The sequence below is a fragment of the Grus americana genome, chromosome 12 (genome assembly GCF_028858705.1).
Source record: "Grus americana isolate bGruAme1 chromosome 12, bGruAme1.mat, whole genome shotgun sequence".
Taxonomy (NCBI): domain Eukaryota; kingdom Metazoa; phylum Chordata; class Aves; order Gruiformes; family Gruidae; genus Grus; species Grus americana.
Genome location: NC_072863.1, coordinates 6,420,652 through 6,441,679, shown reverse-complemented (window position 1 = coordinate 6,441,679; position 21,028 = coordinate 6,420,652). Strand labels below are relative to the sequence as shown.

General features: G+C 35.6%; 1 protein-coding gene across 7 annotated transcripts in view; it reads right to left on the bottom strand.

The window, feature by feature from the left end:
* Window positions 1-21,028, bottom strand: part of DIAPH2 (diaphanous related formin 2) — a 247,545-nt gene that overhangs the window by 144,489 nt on the left and 82,028 nt on the right. For all 7 annotated transcript variants that reach the window (XM_054839023.1, XM_054839028.1, XM_054839029.1 and 4 more), the window contains 3 exons: window positions 20,117-20,211; window positions 14,481-14,582; window positions 5,896-6,135 (listed from right to left, as the gene is read on the bottom strand). In XM_054839023.1, the coding sequence (XP_054694998.1) occupies window positions 5,896-6,135; window positions 14,481-14,582; window positions 20,117-20,211 (437 nt within the window). The remainder of the gene's footprint in view (window positions 1-5,895; window positions 6,136-14,480; window positions 14,583-20,116; window positions 20,212-21,028) is intronic.

The following is a 21,028-nucleotide window of genomic DNA, read 5'->3' as shown; positions in this document are numbered from 1 at the left end:
AAATATGGTGTCTCTTAAATACATCTTAACAGACAACTCAATCAGAAACATACACTTCGATAAAATATTCTATGGGCTCTAAATTCCAAGTGATATTATGCGTTTGTATGGGAGCAAAAAAGGAAAAGTGACATCCATTTCACGGTGTAATTAAGCGTTCCAGCCTCACAACTGCACGTACGCACGGGCATAGGCCAGTGCAAAAGAACGGGTGGACTGTGCAAAGGGTGACATCTTTAGAAGTAGCCAGAATTTCCTTGCAAGTGGCCTAGGTATGTTAAACAAAAACCAGAACCAAATAAAATGGATTTTAAAAGGATTTTGCCTATTATGTACTGAACAGAAGTTTGTGAATCCTAAAAATCCCTGTCTTTCAAATGTTTTATGGATTATGTCCTCTGTTATTTTCATCCTTTTAATTCTCGGAGCATTACCATATTAGAGAAATCATACTAGTTCCCTGAGACTTGGTAAATGAACAAAGCTCACCAACAGTAATAGAATTCACCATTTGGAATACATATAATTGCTTTACTTCCACATCTTTAGTAGTGTTAACACACTGGAACATGAAAGCTTTTATAGAGCAGTGTCTGTATATATAGCATTTGCAAAACATTAACAATGCATGTCACTGACTTATAGTTTTCAAATTCTATCGATTTTTACAGAAGACACTGACACTGCAGTGTTAACATTTTCAAATACAGGTTTTGATTTTACGGCCTTTCTTTATCTGAGAGACAGAATTTGGGAATAACACGTTTAGTAAAAACAGACCCAAACACTCAGCAGATCACTGTAGGCTTCAGAAAGCAGCTTCCCACTGAACGTAGAAGCATCAATTTGAGTGGTCAATACTATCAGACTCATCGCTTGGGGAAGGATTAAAGACTAATATGCATAGAACATAATACTCGCAGCACACCCGTTCAAATCAAGTAATAAACAGAGTACGATGTTTAGGTCTGTCGTTCAGAAATAACATCAATATAATAAAAATCTTCTTTACATGTAGGATCTTAGTAAAGCACTTAAAACACACAAATCATACCATAACCCACTTGCAGATTATCTACTTTTTTCCCCAGGTACTTCTGGATTATGTTTTCAGGTGTGAGGGTTAAAAGTGATAGCCAACGTAAGGAAAAAAAAAAGAGTATGTTTTAACTAGTACTAGAGTGACATTTCATTATTATAGCTATAAAAAAAAAGATTTCTATTGATTTTTATGAGATTATATAACTTTTCATATCCTAAAAATCTTTCCCATCTTAACAGAAAAGGGGCTGGTAGAGAATTAATAAGTGTACACTAGTCAGTAATACTCAAACTAGATTAACAGCTTGTCTTGTATTATTTGCACTATGAACAAGAAGGGACATAATATTACTTACTACATAAAATAGACATTGATCCAGCTAGAATACTACAAAAGCTTCATTAAAACAGAGGGATGCTTGCTGTTAGTCTTTACATTAATCCACCACAAGAAGAACAGAAGTTGTACCCTGCATATGCCTAAAGCAAACCTCTTTTCTTTCAATTAAATTTCTGTCTAGGATAACTTTACAGAACTATGAGGGTTCTCCTGTCCTTGATCAGAGATAGTAATTGCTGCAACCAGGAGTTCAGAATAGCAGTTGGATCATTCGTACACATTAATCAAAGGCAACAACTGGTAAAAAGATTTAGCTGTAGTGAATTACTACAGTAGCCTCTTTGAACTTTTCTTTACTTTTTCTGCCATATTTATATTTTCACAGAGCACTTAAATACTTAGGCAATCATGAATGGTCTAGTGCATACATCAGAGTCGCTGCTACTGCTTGCCAGTCTGCGTACAGTGCATGAATTCTAATGCTGATCTCTCTTATTTGAACAAAATTAAGTTCTCTGTCTTCTGCCAAAGGTTGTTTACAAATCATTTCTTTCTTCAATAACATCATACACTGCAATATAACATCCAGAAAGATAATCTGTTTTTAAGGAATTGCAATTACTATACAGGCATTAGCTTTTTAGCTATGACCAGACGGGTTTGATTTCATGCTTTCTTTTATCATGTTTTAATAAAAGTTGTTACACAGTAGCAGATTTCTGTGTACAAAACCACCAGCTCTGTTTTAAGAACATTTATTTTACAAAAACAAACATTTATCCCAGATCAATACCTGCCTTTTTTTCTTTTCTTTGGATCATATAATGTAAGTACTGCATCTACTAAACAGACAATTAATTCTAAGATTGTTCAAGGACAACAAAAAAAATCAATACAAAAATCAGGTGGTTTTGAAAAGTGGATTTGTCAATTTAGGACATCTCATCATTAAAATAACTCTGCTTTCCATGTGTGTTCTGCAAACAGAAATGTATACACATAGATGTGTGTTCTACATTGCTGACAGCTGGCCTAAAAAAAAAAAAAAGAAAAAGTAAAAACTCTTTTATCCTGGGCAGAAATCCCACTGACATTAAAGACAGTTTAAGTTAGTGGTCTATAAAAGAAAAAAACCAACCAAACTAAAAACTTGCAAACATCAAGGCTTTTAAAATCATTGATGGAATATCCACTGGTTTCATTCCCCTTATCCTAATATGTTTTCTGGTTATGTTTTCTGAGACTTAAATCCTTGTCTTTGGGTAAAACATCAACATAAAGAGCAGCTAAAAACTAACATGAGTCAAGTCAGCTAGATTTATTACAAATTCTGTTCACATAATAGCATGTTCTGGAAGGACTTAGCTGTTATTTAACTTATATCTTTGTTCTATCAAAGATGTTACAGTGAGAGTCAACAAAAAAAGTAAAAAAATTAGACAAAGAAACAACCAACATTTTAAAACATTAAGCCATAGGGTCTTGTTTGATTTTAATATTCCTATTGAAGCAGTTCTTTCTTTAGTCAAGTAATGTTTAAAACTGGTAAGAAATTCTTCTCCTTATTTTAAAGTTGCTTAAAAGAAAGGGTAGCAGGTTTTACGGCCAACAAAAACATTAGGAGAAAGTTTCTCTGGCACATTATATCTGACTTCTAATCTAACAATGCACTTGAGGTTACAGAAGGGTGACTTAAATTGTAACATCCTATTGCTCATCATGGTTCCTATATAAAAAACAAACAGTGCACAAAATATTTCACAAAATATTAAGGTAATAGTTTTTATGTTTTACAGATAGTCTATCAAAACGCAAAATAACAGGCTCTCAAATTCCTCTTGTAAAGCTTGAAGACTGAAATTCATTCCTTGAGAGAAGAAATGGAGACACTTGAAAATTATTCAAGGAAGACCTCTCATATGGTAACAGTGCCTTCTCAAATTGCCACCACCAAAAAAAAAAATTTTGCAATGTTGACAGAGCCTTCAAACTCTAGTAGCATCCAGATGCCTCACAGAGCAAAACCACGTAAGCCCCATGACACTGGCAAACAGACTGCTACCTTGTTCTTGCTGTTAGATGTCACATTTCTCTTATTGCCTTCTTCAGCCAAGAAATACACATTAGAAATTTCAATTCACACTAAGACTTCAGTAAATAGAATAATACACTCAGCCTACCATGCTTACGCATACAGAAGTTTTCATTTTCATCATGAAGGCCAATTACTGACCAATCCTACATTTTGAGACTGTTTGGATAATTTAATAAAGCTAGTATGTGGCTGTAGACAGATATTAAACCAGTGCTTATAAAAGATATTGCCTCCTGATACAGTTTAGTATTTTGTACTATTCACAACAGTTAACAAAGGTCTGTCAGACTGTACTCTTAGTTAATAATCCAAAGCCAATGAAGCCAGCTTACTATTTTGGGTGGAAAATGAGAGCGCAGAATTTGAAAGCTATTAAACAAATGCAATTTTGAGTTGAAAATAATCAATGCATAAAGAGAGTCATTACCCAAATATAAACTTGGATTCTTAAAACTAATTAAAAAAAATATATTGTGAATACTGCGTAAGCACCTCTTATTTATAAAATTGAACATCAATACAGTAAAAGTTACTTCTCTAAATACGATACTAAAGCATAAGTACAGGTACAAAAATAATTTGAAAACAAAAAAACAACTCTTGCAAAAGCATATTATTATACTAATCTAATTCAAAATTAGAATGGCAAGTACATAAAGCAATGAAAATCAGAGCTTTAAATAGCAGAAAATATTTTTTAACTTCAGTAATAAACAATAAATTTAAATTGCAGACAATGCACATGTCACTGTCTGGAAAAACTTATCTACATTTCCATTAATTTAAGTGACTTGTTCTGAGTTTGCAACTTATGAGTGATAATTCACAAGGTTTAATCAATAAGTAGAGCTATTAGTCATATAATTTCATGTCTAGATTCTGGTGAGACCTTCTATTTTGCTCCCACAACCATCCCTGTCATTCTGGTTATTTTATTTTTAGACATCACAATATACACCTAGGACCTAAATTAAACAGCATAGTCAACATTTTATTAGGGAGAATGTTTAAATATTTTCTCTAATCTCACAGGGGAAAAACACCCAAACACTTTGCACAGAAATATCCATCTTGAAAACAACAACAAAAAGTTAATAAATAGATTTTGTTTCCGAGGGCAAGGCTGAATTAAGTAGTCATAGATTTTTGTCTCAGTTATTTTAAATGGAATTTAGCTGTAAGCACAGATAGCTATGCTTCAGCAATTATTCAGTTCAGTAGAGAACAATTTGCAGGATTAGTCAATCTACATTAGCTGTGTCAACATCTGTGGGATTTGCATTGACAGCAATTCATAAATCTATCACCTGGAGTGCAAGAATACCTTCGCAAATCTATGTTATGCTAGAGTACCATTCATGCAGTCATCACTTCCCCGCCCCCTCATTAACAAGTAGTTTTCTACTTACAACATTTAGTTCCCTTTACATTCCACTCCTACCAAAACCAAAATGCAGCACTAGAATTATTAAAAAAAAAAATCCTTTACCTTGGCCTCTCTTTAAAAAAAGCTATTAAAGAATGAAAGTATTTCTCAGGTGATGGTTTGTATTTTACCAGAAGTTACCAATATCTTTGCATTAAACTGCAGCAAGCAGAGCCTTTCTCTACTGAAATGTGTCAGAACAGACTTGCTGTGCATTTGAAATATTATTTTACCCCCACGGTTATATTTCCTTGACGTACACATTGGATTTCCTCATGGTGCCCAAAACAGAGACTTGAAACCTGGACCCTCCGATTAGACCAAACAGAAAATAACTGAAAAATTCCTCTGCAAAATTTATGCTAACTTTTTTTTTAAAAAAAAAATCTGTTTAGAAATATTGTATCCCTTTATTTTAAAGATACTTTCAGAAGTACTTTACCAACTGAGATGGTCAAGTTCAGGTCAATGCCTTATACACATCTTACCACATAAACAAACAAGCACTGCATTCTGACTGCTATAGATTCTGAAGTTCTCATCGCATCCAATATTTTGCCACCACAACTGAAGTTAAAACTGGGATAATAACATCCATCTTTAATCCCAAATACTTATTTTGGTGACACTGCTTGAGGGATAACTAGGTAGAAGACGGGAAGAGGAGTAGCTAGAGCTCTTTAATGTATTCAGAGCTCTATGCACATTCTACTGACAAGATGACAGTTGAACAAAATCAGATCAAAAAAGCTGTTCTATTTGTATACTCCGGAAAGACTCACAACATTCTTAGCATTAAACCACTGCCTTAAATCACCACTGCATTAAGACAGGGGACCATCCTAGAAGTATTTACTCTGTAGTTGTCTATCTGTTACTAAAAAGAGAGGCAGTCAGTAAACTACATGAATTCAATGTTTTTCCCTATTTAGGTTTCTCATGTGTCATGAATTTCATGAATCTGCACTTACAAGTTTTATAGCTTCTTCTTACCTTGCAAAGAAAACTGATGTTAAAACCAAGGGACTGTGCGTTTCTGGAGCCAGAGTTCATGTAGTTTCCAAGGAAGAGCACTAACTCTAAAAGCTTACTGAAGCTTTCACTCTTCTTCAACTCTTCACAAGCTAGTGTAACCGCCATAATGTCAGGTTTGATATTGTTTACGTGCTCTTCAAACATAAGCCTGAAAAGGATCCCATTGAGCCGTGACCGCAACATTTTCACTGAACTCATCTACAAAATAAGAAACATTAAATCAGAACATAAAAACCCAAAAGCTTATTTATGCAAAATAGCTCATATTAAAACACAATATTGTGCAGCCACCAAGACTACAGTTTCTGTATGTTTTCATTGCCTATCTTATATTTCCAGGAATCCGTACCTGCCCACAGGTATTTTTCCCCAAACCATACACTTTGCCTGAAAAAATTCAGTGAAGCAAAACATTGAAAACAAGTCCTTTGTGTTACTAAACCATTTAACTTGTGAATTCCAAACTCACTGGCAAGAAATGCACACTGCCAAAAACCCTTCCTCCCAGCAAAGGGCAGGTAAGCCAATTCTACCAGTTAACAAGAACCGAAAATCAGCCTGAAGGTCCACGTGGCAAACATTTCATCGCATCTCCAGCAAAGTTACCCTTGAACTCTGCTATTTACCCATTTCCTAAAACTAAGCTTCTTGTTTTTTCTTCCTTCAGGAATGGTACAACAATCTCTCAAGTGTGTGTGCTGATACCAGCACAAATGCAAACAGCTACACTTCAGTCTGATTAAGCTAAAGCTTTATACCTTCCATTTTTAGACTCTTTTACCAAGCTGACGCATAGCTCTCGACTGTGCTCCTGAGAGACCATGAATTCTGAGAGGCCCTTGTGGAAGGACTTCGGAATATCTAAGTGAGTTTGAGACACAGGAGATCACGCTTCACTAGTCAGATATTTCTATAAAGCCAAGGTCACATTCATACCATTGTTGATGAAGTATTTTCTGCCATTGTACTGATGTGAGCTGTTAATTGTGATATTTACAGATGACATCAGTACTACATCTAACAAGGTGTTTACTTTTGCAGTCTTTAATTAAAATGAAACCCAAATTAGGTTTTGTTCAGTTATTATCTAGACTTATAGCAAGTTATAAAATAATATGAATCCTATCAGTACTGTTAGTTACCAAGTAAGCTAAAAGGTATTTTAAAGATACACTATAATCTATCCGATCCTAAGACTTTTCAAGTTCACACAATCAGAAAGTCCCAGTCTGTGTATCCCAAAGAATAATCAGATTCAGGAGGTGAATAAAGAGGTTTTAGGTGAAACTGAATTTATGTAAAAACCAATATACCTAGAGATACTAAAGGATATACTTCCGGTATACTTTTTCAGTTGTGATCCCATGACATCAAGTTTTGTAGGCAACATACTGCTTGCTTTTTAACCTCTTGTCTTTTCTGCCCTTTAAACAAATTTTGTAAAACTACTGCCCAAGATATTATCACCTTTACGTTCAGACTCTTTGCAAAAGGTAGCACAATACTCATTCCTTCCTGACCCGATAAAAAGATGGCAGATTATAAATCACAGCATGGTAACGTGGAAAATGACAGAGATACTGAAAAATATCTACAATAGTGATTCATTAGTTTAAATCCCCAAGACCAATGTCGTTACGCTAGCTACCAAAATATGTCCGCGACTTTCATATTTTGCACAAGTGACCAATAATATTTCCTCCTACTTAGCAGCGGAGTATAATTCACAAGAGATATTTAAATTTAAGAAGAAAATACATAGTGAAAATTTTTAATCCATTTAAAAATTTTCATTTCAATGCAAAAACGGTTATCTTCTAAATCTAACTCCTAATTTTAATCAGCAGAATACAGAAAGATTTCTCCCCCAATGTATTCACTATCAGTGGTGTTCCCGAAGCACTTTGTCCCCCTGAAAGAAAAGCTTTGTTATGTGACAAATTACAGATCTTGGCTATCAAAATAGAAAGATTTTTATCTGCTCCTGTCCCTGTTGCCCAAAGCTTTACCATGGCTCCTTGAGGAACCATGTTTTTTCTATTGGTGTTACACACCACAGACAGCTACCAGAACCAGCAGCAATAACTTCCACAGGAAAGACTTGAATAATGATGAATTCATACTAAAATGAACATAAATATGAAGGCACTCCAGATGGTCTCAAACAATTCATATGATCAGACTGGAACAAGGAAAAGGGAAGGATCAGAAAATAAGTGTTTCAGCATAACTTGCAATCTTTTTTTATGCAGCTCCATTGTCACAAACTTCTCTGTGAGCCTCTTTAAGCCAACATCATGCAAAGTCTTGAAATATTATTCTTCTAATCATTCTGTATTTCAGAAATATCATACTGAAAACATCTGCCTTGAAAGGATCTACCTTCGCTGAGCTGCAGTAGATGGAATTAAAATTAATCACATAATTTGCTTTAACTTTTGTAGAACAATCTCCAATTACTGATTTTACTCAAAATTGCACAAAAAGCTTGTCAAAAGCTGTAGATCCTGAAAACAGAGTGCAACAAAACACATATAAACCAACAGCATGACTGAAATACTTGTGAAGTATAATCCTTTATAACACTTCAGCCAATTTGTACTTTCTTTTTTTAATGCTTTGAGGTGTCATGGAACACTGACCATTTATTTGTTTTGCAAGGTAGTTTGATCCCAAACCAGTAGTAAGTTTTAATTTAATTTGCTGATCTGTATAATATTTAAGAAGCATCTTGATAATTAGAGCTGTTTCAGGTGGGTTGTTTCCTTAGAATTCAAACCATTTTTATATACATTATTCTCTTTATGTCCCCACCTTGCCCCATTTTCTCCTTCATATGCATGTTTCTAAAAACATATCTTCAATGGTTGATGAACATATTGAATTTAAAGGAATCTTCTGAAAATAGGTAAGGTGCAAAGATTATATTCACTGAGAAAAAGGTCAAACTGTTTCTAGTTCTACAAAATTAGTGTCAAAGGCATATAAGAAATAACACATTCAAATAGGCGCATGTAACAGCAAGCATTAGCTTTCACCACAAACAGTTAAAGCAGCAAGAAAAATGGGAATTTGTTTTCCAGCTGTGAGCACTGAACTGCATGTCATTATTTCCCCTTCTGAGCTTTCATAAAGGTCCTTGTCTGAATTCTCTACCTAATCAAGTTCTTTACTTTTTTATTATCATCATTCAATTCTCAAGCCCTGTATTAAAACTAGGATCAAAGGTTATTGGAGAAAGAGGCAAAAAGCACAATTAAATTTGCCTCATTTCTTAAGGAAAAAAGCTGACATTCCTACAATACAAATTTGTCAACTTAGCTTCTTACCTATAATATATTAAACAGTTAACTTCTTTTTTCTAGCAACGTTCTATAAAGATTAATTTTTCAGCAGCTCTAGAAATTGCAATGAGGCAAAACAAGTGGCAAATAAATTCAATTAAAATGACTGAATGACTCTAAACTAATGCAGGTGCAATAAACTTGTACAATTCTTCCCACTTCATCTACCTCCCAGCAAGGACTGTTCAGGAGAGGTAATCCAGGTTATACAGCAAAAAGGGTCACGGAATCTGTATCTACTCAGTGAAACTTACCCTCTTGCATTAACAATGAAATTACTGATAACCCAGCTGAAGGCATTTTTGTATTCATTAGAAACCAGCAAAAAACCCCCAAAAACCAACCCTTCCACTTTTCCAGAACACACACCAGAAAGGGAATTCTTTGGTCAGTTCCAGGTACTTGTTTTGTTGGTTCACTAAAGAGATATTAAATAAGATTTACACCACATAATTGTGGGGTGATCTTTTTAAAAGTGGTAATGTTGTTCTTAACTTCAAAACTCACAGTTGGTGGTAAAGTAGATAAAGTTTTTTTGAGTTTAAGTACCACTGACAATGCAAAAGATTTTATTATTTGGTTTTTTTAGCCTGTCCTGAGTTGACAGGAAATAGTGGGTACTCACGCTTTACAGCACAGATGAACCTTACGCTTTTATAATACTTAAACTGTTCAACTGGTACCAAAATTGAAAGCAAGTATCCTTATTGAAGTTGCAGCTCTTCCCAGAACATTAAAAAAAAAATATTAACTCTTACCCACAAGTTTCACACTTAAAAATCACAGAACATTCTGCCTATCTTTTTTCATGTTATACAACTGACTCAATCTGTTTTTCTTGCTCTACTTCAACATCAATGCAAAGTGTTCTTTATATGAAGTTGTATTGCCTTTTTTGATTCCAGGATATAACTTCGAAAACAGATCCAATAACTATTTTGACTATATAATTAATTTTAACTTTTCATCTAAATGAAAATTCAGTTCTAATTTTCACTGACATAGCTGAATATTAAGTTAATTGATTTCTTCTAATAAGTTAATCATTTACTAAGTATGGTTTTTCTACACACATTTTAAGCAACTTATTCCAATCTTTATTAAATTGATGGGCACAGTGATTATCCAATTAACATCTCTTAATAATTAACACATCTAAATTTACATACAAATAAGGGTATACATTTTAAATACTATTTAGCATAGTCTTTCTGTCATCTTCTATTCCTAAACATATTCGTAACATCAAGGTTAGGATTACTAATGCAAAACTCTGAAATTAATTCGACACATAGCAAAAAAGGACTCCGGTCAAGTAAAGAGCTTAAGTTCAGCTGCATTGCTTCCACTTTAATGGCTTGTTCAATTAAATCAAAATCGGAAACGAAATCAGCATTTTTAGTAGTATTAATGTACTTAGAGGCCTCTAAAAATAAGACAGAATCACTCCCTGTAAGGAAATGTAATATTTTTTATTAGACCAGATGGTAAAGTTGACTAAGCAAACAAGCTTCAGGAAACACAGTCCCTTCATAAGGCAAACATAACCATTTGGAAATGTTTGATTAAGCAGTTTTTTCTAATTAATGTTCCATTAAATACTTTTAAATTCTTGACCAACTGCAGAAGTTGAGAATTCCTGAAAGGAATGAATCAACGAACAAGTGATCATGACTATATTAGTACTGTCAGAAAATAAGGATACTTTTATGACTTGTTCAATACAATTGAGTGAAAAAACAAGGACCATTTAGTTTCAATCCAGTAATAATCGTAATAATCATAAATCAAATAAATGCATGATCCCCAGGTATGTAAGACAAACAATAGAGATGATAGAGCTTCCCAAGTGACTTGCATTTATAACTGTATAATTTTCTGGGAAACAAACTGCCAGCAGAATTAGAATGATTACAAGAAGGAAACAAATCATACTACGTGTGTTGGGTTTGCGTGGCAGGGTTTTGGTAGCGGGGGGGGCTACAGGGGTGGCTTCTGTGAGAAGCTGCTAGAAGCTCCCCCTGTGTCTGACAGAGCCAATGCCAGCCTGCTCCAAGACGGGCCCGCCGCTGGCCAAGGCCAAGCCAATCAGCGCCTCTGTGATAACATATTTAAGAAGTAGAAAAACACTTAGGGAGAGCTTTTGCAGCCGGAGAGAGGAGTGAGAAGATGTAAGAAACTCTGCAGACACCAAGGTCAGTGCAGATGGAGGGGGAGGAGGAGCTCCAGGCGCCAGAGCAGAGATTCCCCTGCAGCCCGTGGTGAAGACCATGGTGAAGCAGGCTGTCCCCCTGCAGCCCATGGAGGAAGGATGAGGGGGTGTAGCGATTCCACCTGCAGCCCGTGGAGGACCCCACGCCGGAGCAGGTGGAGGCACCTGAAGGAGGCTGCGGCCCGTGGGAAGCCCACGCTGGAGCAAGTTCCAGGCCGGACCGGTGGACCCGTGAAGAGGGGAGCCCACGCCAGGGCAGGTTTGCTGGCAGGACTTGTGACCCCGTGGGGGACCCCACGCTGGAGCAGTTTGCTCCTGAAGGTCTGCACCCCGTGAGAGGGACTCCATGCTGGAGCAGGGGAATGATGAGAGGAGTCCTCCCCCTGAGGATGAAGAAGCGGCAGAAACACCGTGAGATGAACTGACCGTAACCCCCATTCCCCGTCCCCCTGTGCCGCTGAGGGGGGGGAAGGTTGAAGCCGGGAGTGAAGTTGAGCCCGGGAAGATGGGAGGGGTGGGGGGAAGTGTTTTAAGAGTTGATTTTATTTTCTCATTCCTCTACTCTGTTTTGCCTAGTAATAAATTAGATGAATTCCCTCTCTAAGTTTGGTCTGTTTTGCTCGTGACGATAATTAGTGAGTGATCTCTCCCTGTCCTTATCTCGACCTGCAAGCATTTCGTTATGCCTTTTCTCCCCTGTTTAGTGAATGAGGGGAGTGAGAGAGCGGCTCTGGTGGGCACCTGGCCCCCAGCCAGGGTCAACCCACCACACTACGCTATAAAAAGAATGAGGAATAAAGTAAGTAGTAGACCTGACAGACATCTGATAAAAAAAAAACCCAAAACAAACTATCCAACAGTGGCAAAAACTCAAGGCTACTCCTCTCCATTCAAGTGGTTTTCAGATATCTAACAGTAAAACATAAATTGACATGAATTCAAGCTCTGGTAAAAAGTGTACTAAGAACACTTACTATCTACACATACTTAACATACACTAATTGTATATTGGCGACTTCATTAAATGCTTCTGGTTTACCACTACATCAAGCTAAAGAACTATTCTTCCTAACCTGCAGTCTTCTGAATTGGAGGTAAATAATCTTCCGATAACGAGAACAAAAACATTCTCCAAGTGTTCTCGTATACTTAAGTTTTGTAGGATCTCAGTACATTTGACGACAGAAAACTTAGTTTTTGCACTGCCATTCACACTCATTGTGCAGCCAATTCACATGCAAACAGTCAAACTAGAGTATCAGTTACATTCTTTCGCTTATCAAATTCACACTCATCCAACCAAGATGAAGCTGAATTTGTGGCAAAGAGTAAAAGAGATTTATTTTTTGCAGGTTTTCTTTACTTTAGGAAGAACTTTTCCACTGCCTTGGATCAGTCTTTTGATTATCTATAATAATTACACCTGAAATTGATTTTCAGCCTTTCATTTCCAGCAGCGTATACCCAAAATGAAAAGGCCATTAGTCAACTATAACCAAATTAGCACAAAACACAAAACCTGATCCTGCCTGTCCTATGCCCTGCCAAAATTTCAGACTAAGTGATTAACAAAGTTGCAGACATAAATGAATCTCTCTCATAATACCTTCTGCACAGAGGTAAAACTGGGGAAATAACTTTATCTCCAAAAAAACAGCGAGCACATCATCTCTACGTACGTGGCTAGATATAGTTACCCCAATTCTTAAAAACCACATGCTTCTATGAAAATCTAGGCACCGCTTATTAAAAAATAAAATCAATACCCTAAAGTTTGTCAAAGAAGTCATTCATATCTTTAATTATGTAAATCCTCTACAAAAATCTCATTAGGTCAAATTATATATATGTGTGTGTGTGTGTGTGTGTGTGTGAGAAAAAGCCCCCCACACTCAAAAGGCACTTCTGAAGCCAAATTATGCTCAAATCCAGAGCTTCTTAGTAAAAAGCTGGTTTCACTCTTTCCTTTCAAGAGACATCTATTTCTGTTTTAATACATTTTAATGTACATAACACCGTAAAAATCCAGCAAAAGCAAACCTAGCTCCTGCGGAGTTAGGGATGAATTCTAAACACATTATAGAGGCTATCATCATCAGAATAATCTTTTAGACTGACAAAGTGAAAACAGGAACTAATTTGCCTAAGGACTTATCAGGTCTTTGGAAGACCAGAAGCAGAAAAAGAGTCTTCCAAGTCCTCGCTTAATACTCTGCATCAGACAATCGACTACCAGCACATATTAGGGCAACTTATGCAAATTCTATAATTTGATTTGGAGACAGGTTCTAGCCATTATAATACTCAGTATCCCTGCTTTTGGAATAGCTATATGTATTGAACACTAGTAAAAGCAACAGAATATGATCTACAATTTCAGTTCTAATATGAATCCCACACCTCTTCTGCAGCAGTTTTGCAAGTTTCTGTGTGTTTGTATATATACGTACACATTTTATACATATATACGCATACATACATGTATGTGCATATACACATGTATGTATAAAATATACACACAAACTTTTTTTTAATGAAAGCGTAAAACATGACGTGAGATATTTTGGGTATATTAACTCTTTCAGCTGTTTACTGGTTTTGATACAGCAGAATAGTTTATGAAAGTTGTCAATTCCATTGATTTAACAGGTCTTTTATGACCTCTTGGCAACGTAACTACCTGAACCTACAGTGTTCTCCATAACTGTTTAATAAACATACAAGACTTGCATATAAGGCAAGACAGTCAGACAAAAGATTTGGTCTGCCTGTTGCTCTTAATTGCATACTATAATTCTTCCAGAAAAACACCTAATATGTATTTTCAGAGATTTTTGTACTACTACTCATCAATAAATAGATGGTAACTTTTCCTACTGCAGGACTTGCAAAAACACTACCCAAAATATTTTAAACCTAAATTTTTTTTCTTTTTAATGTATTTGACAAAATAGAACTCTCCAGTTAATTATTGCACTAGTACATACCACAACTCCAAATTGTTCTGGCTCAGCAAGATCATTATATTCATCCTTTAATTCAGCCAAGGCATTGAGTTCTTTCTGCTCAGGAAGATTCTTCACTAGGTTCTAAAACAAACAAGGCATTATATTAAATTTGTTATATTAAACTAGCTGAGATCTTAAAATAACATGCTTAAAATACCACAACATGGAAATGCACGAGGAAATTATGGGAAGCTTATTTTATTTATGCAGCTTTAACACTATATAAACATTAAATCAAACCTGTAATTATTTAATACAGATATCAGCACCTCTGTTACAGTCTCTAATTTGAAGAATGCCTTCTCTGTATTAAAAAGTTAGACAACACTCCTTGATGCTATCAGACCCTGAAGAATTATACTCTATCTACAATCTTTTTTTGCCCTCATGATTGCATCTTGCTCATTAAGTATTAATTAAGAATTAACTGATCTGTGTAAAGCAAGACGTTCAAAACAGCTGTGCACAAACTTCACTTAAGAACGCTTTACACACACAAAAAAAAGAGCAACATCTCAAAATTGTACAGATCTTCTGGATGGCAAATATAATGGAACTCAGCAAAAAGTAGAACTTGCTTGAAATCTTATCCATGTCCCCAAAGGAAATGATATGATCTTGACATCTCAAAACACAGATATGCTATATGTATAAAATATACATATATTAAGGCTGAAGAATACTTTAAGAAATGCTCAGTAAAAGTTTAGGTTGTATTTAAATTTTGATATATATGTTAGTTGAAAACAAAACAAAAATGTAATTCTTCAAGGGAAAAATAGTAGACATTCAAGCAAGCTAGCAAGAGTCAATAGGCCTTTTTTGTTCAAAAAGCTTCATAAATCTTAAAATCAAAAAACCAAAGTGAATTAAAATATTATTAATTGATATGATTACACTACAACTGTCCACACACACAGAGGGTGCCCTTTATTTCACTTCCAATCTCCACTAACCACCTTTGTTTATATTAAAGAATTGTGACAGGAAAATTAAGAAGCAAAAATGACATAATATTTTGGATACTGGATACGGGTTCCAAAACACTGTAGTAACCTGGAGGTGAGCATGATCCTGTGGAGTTTCAGAGGGCAAGTACTAGCCACTGAAGAAATCAAAAAGAAATGAGTTGGAGACATTTACCTATAGAAGAGAGGCAGAAATACCTCCAGACCTAGGTGAACACAGCATCCCTCCTGCTTTCCCACTAGTGGCCCCTAGGGTGATTTTTTTTTTTTGGGGGGGGGGGGGGGGGGGAATTGCCTAACCCATTGTAAAAGGACGCAATCTGTTTCTGTGACCTAGGTGATTTATAGATGCTTAATATGCATACAGGGGCCAAAGAAGTAGTGCATTTCTGCTATTAATAAACTTCAAAAATCAACATGAGATTCACCCAGCTCCACAGTGCAATGATTCCTGTACCAAATAACTAAGAAAAAACATGCCGTCACACAGAAATAATTTTTTCTTCTACACAAACACAATGAGTCCCAAGGTACTGAATAGAAAGGGGGTAAGTCCATATGTTCTTCAACAAGAAGTTTCTATTTTACGAAGCCACCCTCTGAAACTTGCGTAAGTAAATGGTAGAACCAACGTCAGGTTTAGAGGTTTACTTCCAACACAGTGTCTATGGAATATGCAATTCTATAGCATTAATTACTACACAGATTTTAGTAAAGATACAGTAATGTGTTACAGCTACAAAAAAAAGAATCTTTTGATAATTTCTGCAACACTAGTCATAGAAGTAAAACATTTCAGAACATGCTCCTTTAACTTGAAGCTCTTCGGGTTATTAGCACATCAGTCCTCCTCCCACCAGAAAAGGTGCATTGCCATGTGTTCCCATAAGATAGGAATAAAATAGAAGGGACATGCACACTGACACTATCAGAGAACCGGTAATGACTGCTTAGGTCTATGTCACAAAAAGACTCTGATATGAAAAAAGTTACATGCCTTTTAAAAACAGAAAAGCAACCAGTGCTACAGAAGCTTTTTTTTTCCCAGATATAAAAATCTCAATTGGAGAAAGCCTGTATTATTAGAGGTACACACATCTTATTTTTAGAACGTACTAATCTTGCCATCACTCTTGCAATACTGTTATTTGTTAGGAGAATTTCATTACTTATCACTCTGCCAGGCTTGATGAAGTAGGCATTAAGGTACAACTTTCAGAAAGGCACCAGTCTAATTTGTCAAATTTGCAAGTGATAGCTAACTTAATTCTCCAAACTGAAAGAATCAAACATTCACCCATCTTAATAAGGAAAAATAACGATGACAAGCAGTCTCATACAAGCGTCCCTGTTACAGAAAGACTTTTTACACTTACACCCTGGAGCTACTGAGTGTCTGAGCATTCAGAGTTCAATATACTTGACAGAGACAAGCATCAGATTCACCTGGATGTCATACAATTAAGCTATGGCCTTGTGTTTAAACCTAAGCATGCTTCCTTTCCTATTAACCCAAAACCATGTCCCACAAATTTCTACTTAAACAAATATTAAGTATCTGTAAAACATTCTAGCTCATTTGATTGACTGTTTAATCCTGGTAAAGATCAAAGACATGAACTAACTAAATATTGTATTTTTTTTTAACCTATTTTCATTAGGTAGATTATTTACCAAATGCTGTCATCAATAATTTAACAGCATTTGTAAGAAATGTGTATTTCATTATGCATTAATAAACTTACTGTAAAACATTATTTTTCCATCAATGTAAAAATACAAGTACCTACTACTAAAACTGCCTTATTTTTTTTTTTTTTTTGAGCCATGCCACCAAAATCTGTTAGCATGCTTGATCATTACTTTTTCTTCATCCACACTCCGTTATGGTCTAGAGCTAACAGACCAACTCATTTTACTGTCAGCTTGTACAGAGAATTTGGCTCTACTAGCACTGCAGCACCCTATACATATGTTTGAATATGTTTACTTTCATTAACTGTATTGAATAACTGAAAACGAAGCTCTAAAGCATGCAGTGATCACATACTCCAATCCTTGTCAGTACTTTAGGAAACGGAGTTTCATAATGTATTCATGATGATGTGGGTTTACATAAACACAAGAAGTAGTAGAAATCTAAGGCTGATATTAAGAGGCTGAAACTATCACTCACTACTCTCTGTCACAATACCCTGAATTCTGCTAAACATGATGTTTGTTTACAACATGTTTACAACTGTATGTTTACAAGAACTTTATCTCAAAGACACACTGGGATTTGAGAATATTTTTTTCCTAGAGTGTTTTCCTCATGGAAGAGTTACAACAGTATATAGTCTACCATGTACTCAAACTGATTAATCCAATTAATTTTAATAAGTATTACAACATAAGTTTGAAAAGCAGCAAGAAACAAGGACTTGAGAAGCATAACTGAAAAAGCACTTTTCTATATGCTCAGTTATGCTATACCCATTTGGCTTTCACCACTTTGATATTTAGAACAAAGCAGTTTCCACATGTGCGTTTTTATAAAGTACAAGTTTTTCTAAGCATGAAAGAAAGCAAGGTTTGCTTTGTAAATTTTTTCCAATCAGTAGTATTGAAAACTGTTAAACTAGTAAATTAGCTAATAACTCAGTCAGAAGACTAGAATAAAAATAAACCAGAACAGAATGAACATGAAATAGATGATACAGCCCATTTACCCCAGTACATTTCTAAGAATATCTTTAGAAACACAGAATCTCTTCCGTGTTACCAGCTAAGTCTCCCTGCTACTAGAAGCAACCATGTCACACCATTCTTTGAAGAAATGGGCCAATCTCTATATCCTCAGGTTTTTTATGATTATAAGCACCTCAGTTTCTTGGTATTGCATTCATGATAAATTCATATACATTTATTCTGGTGCTAACATTGCCTTTTACTTATGCAACTTCATTTTTCTCCCCAATGCACATCACTCTTCTCCCCATATAGTTATAATGTAGTCATATTCCCTCTCAGCTATTTATATTGCTAATCTAATCAAGCCAATCTTTTCTAGCCTCCTTCTGTAGACTGTTTCTCCATCCCTCAATCACCGTAAGTAGTTTTTAAGTTCGGCTTCTCCATTTTAAATTCATTTTTGAGAAATGTACCAAGTATTTTAGATAAGGTCTTAGAACTGCATTATTCAAAAGCATAATAATTATCCTCTCTACTGGAAATACTTATCTGATACACCCTGCAATCACATTTGCCTTTTCTATAGTGCACCGGCTCTGGCTGGGATAAAGTTAATTTTCTTCACAGCAGCCCACATGGTGCTGTTTTGACTTGTGACCAAAACACTGTTGGTAACACACCGGTGTTTTAGCAACAGTGCTTGTGCAGCTTAAAGGTCTTCTGTTTCTCTTTCTGCAAGTGGCCAGAGTGGGCAATTTGCACCTATGGACAAGCGGTTGGGACTGGGTGAGGGCTTAGCTGCTCCACAAAGAAACAGCTACACCGCAGTGGCAGCTGTACTTGTCCTGTTGAGCACAGACTCTCTAGTACCTCTCCTCAATCCTTTCCAACCGATAAGCAACCATTACATTAGCTTCCAGCATTTTACAATTAACATGTAAGATCATGACCTTATACTTCACCATAACACATTACATCCTATTTCTATTAATCCAGGTCTCAAGCTATCTCTACATTTGTTACAGACATAATTATACCAATATGAAACTATTCCGCATTTGAGGTATTCAAGGTGGGGTTTTTTCCTCCCTAATGATTTTTGATTTTACTAATCCTGTAGGCTTTTCAGTCAAATGATCTGATATCCCTGATCTATGAACATGAACTTAAGACTTCTTACTTATTTCCAAATACTATCATGTGCGTAAGTTTTTTGTGAGAAGACAGTCTTACTCAGGCCAAAGACAGGGAAGGAGGAAAGGATAAATAGAGGCCCAGTATGTTAGCTAGAATGTGAATCTGTGTATGGTATTAAAATAAACCAATTCAACACCTGTATCATTGTTGTGCTACATCTGCGTACCATTTCAGGTTTACAAGTTTCTCTGCTGCACTCTCTCACTGCCCAGAGATCATGAGGAACAGTGTACACGCTTGCTCTTCTCCTACTACGAAGAAATCGGAAAGGGATGTAAAGAAGCTGTACTCCATACTTTCTTCTCTCCAGCTGAGGGATTTTAGGTTCAAAATAAGACCAAACGAGCTTGCGAGCAGGTTTGTTTTACAAATGGTTTTTTGGGTTGTAGCAGTATCCTGAAATATTCAGGTAGTTTCATCTATCACTAGTGACAATCTGAGTTGTTTCCACAAGAAGACTGATGAAACTTCATTACCCACTAGCCTTAACCTGGTAAAAGCTTGCCTTCAAAACTGAACAACTAGAATTATCTGGTATTTCCTTCAGAAAGGGAAACTTCATAGAGATTTAGAAGTGCTTTTGGTAACAGTGTCTTTTAAAAACAGTTTTGCGATCATATTCAAAAGTAGAAGTGAAATAAAAAAAGGTAAACACAACCAATACATTTGTAGCTGACATCCAGAAAACTCTACATCATTCTTACGTTTGAATTCTTATACCTTCACTGCATTTTTATGTGAAAAACAAACTACAAAGCCAGAAACATTTTTACATACCTGAATCAAGGATTCACTCAGCTTCTCTTCATCAACCTCTAAAATGATATTTTTTATTTCTTCATAAGGCAAACGGAAAGAACCCAAAAATATTGCTGAAATTCAGTAATAAATAATTAGAATCAAAAAGACTGATGCAAGGTGGCAAACAATTTCTAGCAACTCAAAAATCGTATCCTGATCTAAATTAAGATGATTCACAATTTTGAAGTTTTCTATATAAAACAAACAGTACCTGAGCCACACTGTTGCAGTTCAACTTATGAATTTTACTTCTCAGAAATGAAACTATGACAACAGTTTTAACTGATTAATCAGGCTCAATTACTCCTTTGTATTGTTACTTAGCTCTAGCAATAAAGTCCTATTTCTATGAATGGCAACCTATGTGCATTATTACCTAAAGAGACTTATTGAGCCCCTAGAAGACTGTAGCTATTATTTTTTTGCTTTCATAACCATGTATGAATAGCTGTAATGCATTTACAATTGGTTGAGTGACATTTACATGACATTCTAGAAAAAATTCCATGTCAAAAGGATAATGAAGAGCTGGGCTAAGACCAAAACCCAATACCTTAACTCTACCACGTTTTAGGGTAACTAAACTTTTACAAGGGACAACGTATATCATATATCCTTCAAATATGGGAGTTCTCAAAGCAATTTGATCTCAGGATGTATTAACATCTCAACAGAGCCCCATTCAATAAACTACAAAGCATCCCAACACAGATGGATTAGTATACCATTTTAATAAAGTGCTGTATATTCAGCCTAACTACTGTGGCTGATTTTCCTGCATCCATATTTTCAAAACAAAGTTTTCTATGACTTGTGTCATAGAGAATTTTCTGCTTAAGAAAATGTGCTCATGGATGTGGTAATAAACAATGCACAGATTTGGTTTTA